General features: G+C 34.3%; 1 protein-coding gene across 1 annotated transcript; it reads right to left on the bottom strand.

Moving 5' to 3' along the window:
* Nucleotides 1–5,584: 5,584 nt before the first annotated feature.
* Nucleotides 5,585–9,043, bottom strand: LOC143553389 (phosphatidylinositol-3-phosphatase myotubularin-1-like; the record flags this gene model as incomplete). The annotated part of the gene is made up of 10 exons (XM_077043397.1): nucleotides 5,585–6,098; nucleotides 6,670–6,949; nucleotides 7,026–7,090; nucleotides 7,161–7,220; nucleotides 7,307–7,555; nucleotides 7,631–7,715; nucleotides 8,340–8,509; nucleotides 8,584–8,697; nucleotides 8,775–8,874; nucleotides 8,949–9,043. Coding segments are annotated over 10 exons (1,725 nt in total), but the record flags the coding sequence as incomplete, so codon positions are not given.
* Nucleotides 9,044–9,092: the final 49 nt, after the last annotated feature.

The following is a 9,092-nucleotide window of genomic DNA, read 5'->3' as shown; positions in this document are numbered from 1 at the left end:
CTTTCGTTTATATACGCAACAACGTTAAAAGTAGGATTGTTCTCTTGTTGTATAAAGTATACGATTTCTTTGTTTTGATGATACAATGAAACATGCATGTTTTTTTAAACTTTATATATGATTATGTTACTAATAGTGATACATTTGTAGTAGTCTAAATACATTAGTCTTAAACGGGAAAGTTAAAATGCAAAGGGAGATAAAAATAAGAAGTGTGAGAAGGATTTATGGCCACACCAAAAACCCCTAAACAAATTCAAAAAAAAATAATAATAATAAAAATCCTAAATCAAAACATAAATAAAAAACGGAAAAAAAAAACCAAAATGTTTCCCTTGTCATTCTCGTCCCGCCACCCCTAAAAAAAACAAACACAATGCGGAGAAAAATGACACAATGCCGAAAATGAACAAATAATGATAAACAAAAAAGACACAAGAGATCGCAAAATATAGCACAATGCCGAACAAGATATGACACAATGTTGAGTAATATAACACAATGCAAGAAAACAAAGACACAATGATCATTTTCATTCAAGAAAAAAAAGACACAATCAATGACGAAATAAACACAAAATATAATTATAAACAAAAAGACACAATGATCATTTTCACTCAACATTATGTCTTTTTCAAGGCGTTTTTTTTTTTTGAGAACGAGAAAGACGGTAGAAAAATTTTTGTGTTTTTACATTTTTCGTTTTTTATATTAACATTTGAGTTATGATTTTTTTATTAATTTTTCATTAATTTTTTGGGTTTTTTTTATTTGCTAAAAGTCGTTCTTATCTTTCTCTATCTTTGTTCCCATGGTAGAATAACTAGACCGACTCTTAAACTTCTCATTTTTTTGTTATTATTATCTTTTAAGTACAAAAGGTAAAAACATGTCCTAGTCTTGTCTTACTTAAGGTTGTTCAAGAGCTGAGCCAAACCGAGTGAAGGCTTGCTCGTTTACAACCGAACCGAACTGCTGAAAGTCGAACAGAGCAAAAAACGAATCAAGCCAAAATCGAACCGAGCATTTTTCGATCGAACATCGAGCGATTTTGAGCATTTTTTATTTCATTTTCACTTTAAAATTTTCAATTAGAAATAAGTTTGAAGGCTGTAAATAATGCATTTTGTAAAAAAATTAGTAGTTTTTAGACAAACATATAACAGGTTGTAAATTTTTAGGAGAAAAAAGTTTAAAGTAAGATATAATAAACATGTAAACAAACTTTTAGTATTCTGAAAACTTGAACCGAACTAATATAACTATAAAATTAACGGAATAGAAAAAATTTAAAAGGGTTTAAAAATCATATACTTATATTTTATGTGTGTTTTCTATGTATTTATATATTTATTTATATATAATTATATATAAAATAAATTAAAAATATTCGAGCCGAGCCGAACCAAACCGAGCAGACCATTGCTCGTTGCTTGGCTCGTTTACAAACCGAACCGAGCAGAGCGGCTCGTTTACAACCGAGCGAAAAAATGAGCGAACATTTTTCGAGCGAGTTCGAGCGTTGAGCGGTTTGGATGGCCCTAGTCTTACTAAAAACACATAAAAACGGGCCAAGCCCACGAATACCGCCCTAAGTCCACCACGTTAGCTTTGAAAACGATTTCAATAAGTTATTTTCACAAACCTAACAGTCTAACACATGTCGGTTCATAAACTCCCATCTCCACAGGCCCAAACAAACCCGGCCCATAACCCGAGCGTGTAAACACCTCTGCTTTCTGCAACGTACACCACGTTTCACCATTTATATCTACATCCATCTCCCACGCGCCACACACACCGGATAACCCCACGCGCTTCAACGACCTCCATAAGTTGACCAAAATCAATCTACACATTTACATAACATTACACCAATGGCGGACAAAGACGTGTCATCCAAGCCGACGAATCCGTTCACCTCGCTCTTATCGCAGTTCACGCAAGTAATTAGTAACCTCCGTTTGCCGTTTCTGCCGCCGCCGAAGAAAGACGTGGCCGTGAAGGTTGAGACGGAGAAGAAGGCCGTGGTTCGCGGCGGCGAAGTGACGGAGGTTACGAAGTCCACGACGGTTACGTTTCCGGACGCTAATAAGAAGAGCGTTGTTCCGTTGAAGCTTGAATCGGAAGGAGCTGAGCAGGAAACGAATCCTGTTGTACTCTGGCAGGTATACGTGTATATTATATAATTATATAATAATATAATTATATAATTATATATCGTTTTGATGATATGTATAGCAATGTGTTTGATTTGTTGTGTTGAGTTTGAATGTCACGAGTTCGCGTTAGGTTTTATTCAATTTACGAAGTATATAGTTATATACGCCTGGTTTTTTAAATAATTAGTGTATAAATTGGTTTGAATTAGTCGAAACTCGTTAGGTTTGGCATTTGATAACTGTTTGTTCTCTGGCAGGTATACCTATATATATGTATAGTTCTGTATCGTTGTGATTTGTGTAGCTATGTGTTTGATTTGTTGTGTTATTCAATTTACGAAATATGTACGCCTGGTTTTTTAAATAATTAGTGTATAAATTGGTTTGAATTATACACTAATAAATAGTTAGTGTATAAATTGATTAGTGTAGCTATGTGTTTGATTTGTTGCGTGGAGTTTGAATGCCTGTTAAGTTGTTTAGAGTCTCGAGTTCTGGTTAGGTTTGTTGAAATGAGGAAGTGTTCAGGTGTGGTTTTTAAATAATTAGTGTGTGAATTGGTTTGAAATTGAATTAGTTTAAGCATGTTGTTTATATCGTTGTGGTTTCTGTATCTATATGTGTGTGATTTGTTAATGTCTGTGAAGTTATTTACGATCTCGAGTTTCGTTAGGTTTTATTGTATTAGTGTAAACTCGTTAGATATGGATATTAGGTATGCGTGTATCTATATTGTTGTGATTTATGTAGATGTATGTTTGATTTGTTGTGTTGATATTGAATGTCTCGAGTTCTCGTTAGGTTTTAGTGAAATTTGGAAGTATCTGCGCATGATTTTTCATATAATTAGTGTATGAATTGGTTTGAATTAGGCTAAGCTTGTTAGGTATGCTTCTGGTGACTGTTTGTGTGATTGAACTGAATGAAGTGTGGTAGAAGGAATTTTAGGGATTTTGATAATGTGTTGACATTTAAGAGAGTGGAACGGTGTTAATTTCATTGAAATTAGTTACGGTGAAATCTGGACCGAGTATGTCATGGCTGGTGGAAATGGTTGCAGTCAGTTGATTTTTTGTTTTAGGTCTTGTTATGCTTCCAGTAGCAATTGCTAGGCGAATTAAGCCCAGATGTATTAAATTTGAATGTCTGTTAAGTTATTTACAATCTTGTTATCGAGCGTTGTTAAATTTTCTCTCATTCGATTTATTTAAGTCACGAAGTTTATACGCATGATTTTTCATGTAATCAGTGTATAAAAATGGTCTGAATTACTCTAAACTCTAATGTCTGGCCATTGGTGATTGTTTATCTAATTGAACTGAATTTGATTTGTGGTTCAATGTTGATAAGCTGTAATAGAAGAAATTTTAGGGATTTTGATCAGCATTAACTTTATAGAAACCAGTTATGATGAAATCTGGACCAAATATGCAGAACCTGTGGAAATGGATACAATCAATTGATTCTTTGTTTTAGGTCTTGTTATGCTTACAGTACCAATTGCTAGGTGAATTAAGTCTTAGATGTAGAAGTGCATAGTTTAATTACACACCGAATCACCAAAGTGTAGGTATGGATGGTGATGGTTCACTTAACTTTAGCTTTTCCCTGAGATATGACCCCCAAGGGCCTGTCCATCTAAAAGGGGCCCAAGTTCATGTAGGAGCCTAAGGTATTATTTCTATGATTTTCAGTTTCTTTTTAAATCTTCTTATGTTTCGCACGTTAAGGTATTTCTTTATAAACCATTGAAACCAACTAACTCTCCCAAACTGAAGAAAGACGACCTTTTTGTCCGCTTTGAGATCCAAAGATTCGGTTAACGGTTTCGATTTTGTGGTTTACCAGTTTAACTGTTCAGTCCTGGGATATGAATTTTTGGGATATGAATTTTTATATATGTATTGTAACTATGAACTATCTTTATTATTTTTGTGAAAGTTTCATACAAACTAATTTTGACAGGAAAAAAAAAAACCAAAACTGAATCGTTAAGCTATCAAACCAGCCTGTCTGGCAAGACTGTTTTCTAAGACCATGATTACCTCGGTACACATTATTTATAGAGAAGAAAGTAAGTTATTTAGAAGAAGAATAACCGATCATTTCCATATTATTTATTCTGGGATAATAACTAAACTTTTTTCATATTTATTTTGAAATATAAGCTAGTATAAAATACAGGGTGCACATATTGTCATCTTCTTGGAATGTGTGTGTGTAAAGAAACTGCATCTATCTACATTTTGTCTTCATTAGTTGTATTATCAGCATTTTGTGCCAAACATAGATGAATCTTTTAGCCATGGCTTAATCGTGTGCCCGACTCTGCTGGTTGGCGTTTGTCACATGCACTTTTAATATTTTTGTGTGTAAAGGGGACCACAGACGTTTTTTGTTTTGTTTTTTGGTTGCCACTTATGCTGCTAGACATGCAATAAATAGTGTCTTTAATTGTGATGTGAAATGTTTATAGCCAAACTTGATTCCGCTCGGTGCTAATAATTAATTATATGCCTTTGCAACGAACATTGAATATAATGATTTTCTAAGCTTGAATATGTTGCTAATAGTATGTTTTATAGATGATACATGTTTTATTTAAGGCTAACTTTCTTTTGATTATGACTCAAGCTGACCCATTTACAAGAAAACAGGTCGAAACTAAACTATGTTATGGTCGTTTATAGGTTTACGTGATTGGTGGTTTCTTCATCTTAAAGTGGGCTTATGGGCGGTGGAATGAGCACAAGGAAAGGAAGAAGCAATCTAAAGATGACAACCAACCTACGAATAAGGGGGGTGACTAGTAGTACGTATGAAACGTCTTTAAAATTTGTCTTTTTATGTCATATAATTCACCTACTTTGCCTTATATCTGTTTAAACCTTGAAATTACTATGAATATACAGGGTTCAAAATTTCACTATGGTTTAGAAGTTATCAGTCTAGTTTGCTATGAATATCAATATGCCTTATGCAATGCCCAAATGTCAGTTTTCGAGTCCTAATTCCGAAAATAAAATAAAATAAAGTCTTACCAAGATAAGTACAAGATGCTTATTTAAGTCACTTATTATATGAATACCAAGGACTGTCTTCCATCTTATATTTAACACTATTCATTATCATCCTACTTAGCCATTTCGTGCATTTGACATGGGTAATTTAACGCTAACTTCTGATTTTAACCCGAGCTTGCCCATTTACAAGAAAATGAGTCGAAATTAAACTATGTTACGGTTTCTTATAGGTTTATGTGATTGAATAAATCGGAAATGAGACGGATATGGAAGGCGTTCTAATAAAATTCCTACCTCAAGTAATCATTTTTTCAAAAGTTAGTTAACTTCTTTGCATTCCCCCCTAAATATGTTGGGTTAATATAAACGACGAAAGTTCGTAACAGTTTTAACACAAATTTATTTGTCACTCGGGTTGGAAGTAACTATCATAAATGGATAGCCTATCAAAAGCATCATAGTTAGCTTTCAAACCTACAAATTGGCTCCGAAGTCGAGCACAACCTGCATTGGGCCACCTATACCCACCGTCTTCACCCCTTAACGGGCACAAAGATTCACAAATCCGACTCGTGAAGTACCCAGAACCATCATCATTATCTGCTGTAATCGCAATGGAGACGGACAAATCCGTCTTTTCATCATTTGATTCTCCATTTTGTACTGTTTCTCTTGTTCGAGAGGGCGTATCCATCGTTTTAGTGGGATGGTTTTCAATGTCAGCTGTATCTGATACACGAACTTTATATCCGAGTGACTCGATGGCCCGTTTGATTCCAGCATTTTCAAGGTTCGCTTTTCTAGCCAAAGCTACAGCTGAATAGCTGACCTGGCTCTCACTAAGTAGCTCAGCAGTTAAAGATTCCATACTTGCCGTTATTTCTCTAGCGTTGCTCTCAGCTAAATCCTTTGCCTGTAAATATTAATATATGATTAAAATAGTAAAGAAATTAGGAGGTTTTTATGTATTTGTATATAGGACTATAGGAGTGTGCATGGGTCGATATGGGTTGTTTTTTGGCTCTAGCCGAACCAAGAATCGGTAAAACAGTTTTTGAGTTTTTAAAAACCGTTAGGTTTCGAATTTTTTGGGCTTCACAAGGGATTCTGTTCATTTTCGGTTTTGCCATTTGGGCTTGAAATTTTTGGGAAAAAAAACTAATGACCCAAAATAATGAATTTGGGACTAAATTTCTTTGTTATTGTTAATTGATTATTACATATCTGGGCCTAAAATTTTTGGGCTACAGCAGTTTTTTTTTTTACGGGTTTGATTATAAACCGAAATAGACCTGGAAATTCGGATTTTGAAATAAAGAAAAAAAATGTTGGTTTTGGGTTGTATTCTCGGTTTTCGGTTTCATATACACCGATAGTTGAATACATATTTGATGACTTTTGACCTGTATTTCCTTTTTTGCTAAATCTTTAGAGATAAAACATCCGTATGTTTTAGGGTAAACGGGTCAGAATTTTGTAATTACCTTTTGCAGTTCCGAGTATTTTCCCGTCATGTCTCTGCATTGTGCTTCAACCTGGCTAGAGTGGGCTTCTGAAGGGCATGACCACCGAAGATGAAATTGGGGCCACAATGTAGGAGCCAAAGCTGCTGCGGGTGGTAATAACGGGCCATCATGTTTAGACGGGTCATAAAACATGTTGTAGTGCACGTGAGTTTTTCCCTCTAAAGCACGCATTTCAGCCAAATGCTTCCACAAGCATGCAGACACGTCAAATAAACCGGTTTTTACTCTTTCATTCTCACTGAAATTCAAAAATTATTATTATTTTGGTTTAGGACTATAAAACTTAAGTTTATAATTCATTATAAAACACATACCTGTTGCATAAGAAGTTCCCAAACTGACATGAAAGCACACAGTCCAAGAAATCAACTAAAAAGGCCTGCACGCTTTAACGGGTCAAAAAACATTAACCTAAACAAATCATATGCAGTGTTAAACAACATACTTACCGATGAGAACTCAAATGCAAAAGGGTACATTCGTAATAATTGTGAAACACAATCAACCCACTGTCATATGAAATCAATATACACAGGATCAACATAATTGGTAAAAGTTCAAGATTAAGAAACTAGACATTGTTGAAAAAGCAGACCTGAAGAAATATTGGAGAATAACTATTTGAAGGCTGTACGTTAGAGACTGGCGCTTGAGACGTTAATGTTGTGGACAGCTGGCGTATGGATGAAGATGATGATGATGGCGATGACGGTGATGTGATGTTTGGACTTGAAGCGTGTCTAGAAAGTTCTAAGGGTATGCTTCCGCTCCCACTAAGACTTGGCATTCCAGCGCGGTCTGCAAATGGATGACCAAATGCAAGCCAATCTTTTTCAACAAGAGCCTGCATGAAAGCATATAATATATAACATAAAACAAATAGGAAATGTTGGAAATAAAATGTATGACAAATCGATACCTGAAATCCATTTATGGTCCGGTAATATGGATCGAGTAATAAACTTGCAAGAGCGACTAGCTGGCTTGTTCTGTCCCATCCATCACTGTTACCACACAATAACATGCCAACGAAAACATTAAAAAATAAACTTAATCTTGAAAATTTATTACATCCAAACTGTCTCAGAAAATAATGAAATAGCACAAATCATTCTTGGACTTAGTAAAGCTATATTATATATAGATTGATAAACTTAAGCAGATTACGGATCAACATATCAGAAACATAAACCATTGGGGAAGAACTTCATATATACCATTAAAAACTTTGGTGAAATATCATATATGCCCAACTCCAACTTAAAATATCATCAAGTTAAATGAATATTTAGTTTATGGTCATATTACCCCTATCAAATATATGTTTTTTTAAACCTAATTTAGCTTATATTAAGATCAAATTCAATTTTACTTCTGCTGTCATGGATTGTAAATAAAATCTAAAAGTTTTATTAAAAAAAATGAGAAGGTTAAAAGCACCTTGTTTTAATTGAAATGATTAAATATCATATTATGAGAAAAATATTGTTGATGGTAAATTTTAGAAAATCAAGGGTAAAATGGTAATTCTGAATTTTTTAATGAAATGGGTAAATAAGATATTTTAACTAGTTTTATAGGCATATATGATATTTTTAGTTTCGGTCAGGTATATATGAAAACTTTACCTGCAATGAACAAGCATTGATGCTGACTCCAAGGCAACACGAGCAGCAATCCAAGCAGACCCAGCCAATACATTTTGGACATGTATCAGCCAACCACTATCACCAAGGGTTGATACTGAAGCAGACATACTACTGAGGTTACCTCGACCCCACGTCCATCCACCATTTCTCTGTTGAAATAAATCACAAACTTAAAAACACGTTACAAAATAATAAAGCCAAATGTTGATATTTTTGGTTATACCAAGAATGATGACATTCCATCTGATGATTTGGTTCCATGTGTATCTAAGTAGTCTCTGAGACGAACAAGACTATCTCTCATGGCATGGATATTGTCTATCCCAAAGAATACAATCTACATAAAACATATGTTAGAAATCAAAGAAACACATATTATGCAGTATTATTCAGCTTAAAAATGTTAAAACAGACCTCACACTGGAAATAATTGGAAGATGACTCTGAACCTCCACCCATTGCTCCATTTGCCAAAGCATTTTTTCGGGGTCTTGCGTCAGCTATGTATAACTTCCTAGTAATAATATTATTAACTCATATATAAATAATGTAACTGAAGAAAGAAAATCCTCTATAAAAAGCCTTTACCTTCGTCCTTCTTTCCCTTTAGAATGTCGAGTACAAAGTGCACCAACTAAACTCTCATCAGCATTGCTGCAGAGTGTCATCACAAGAAATTTACGCTCAAATGCAAAATATTTAAGAAATTTTACATATGCAAAGTAAGCATTA

Source organism: Bidens hawaiensis, unplaced genomic scaffold (assembly GCF_021521415.1).
Source record: "Bidens hawaiensis isolate Kalapana, Puna unplaced genomic scaffold, B.hawaiensis_p1.1 tig00017168_1, whole genome shotgun sequence".
Taxonomy (NCBI): domain Eukaryota; kingdom Viridiplantae; phylum Streptophyta; class Magnoliopsida; order Asterales; family Asteraceae; genus Bidens; species Bidens hawaiensis.
Note: the sequence above shows the minus strand (reverse complement) of the source record. Positions and strands in the feature narration are given on the sequence as shown.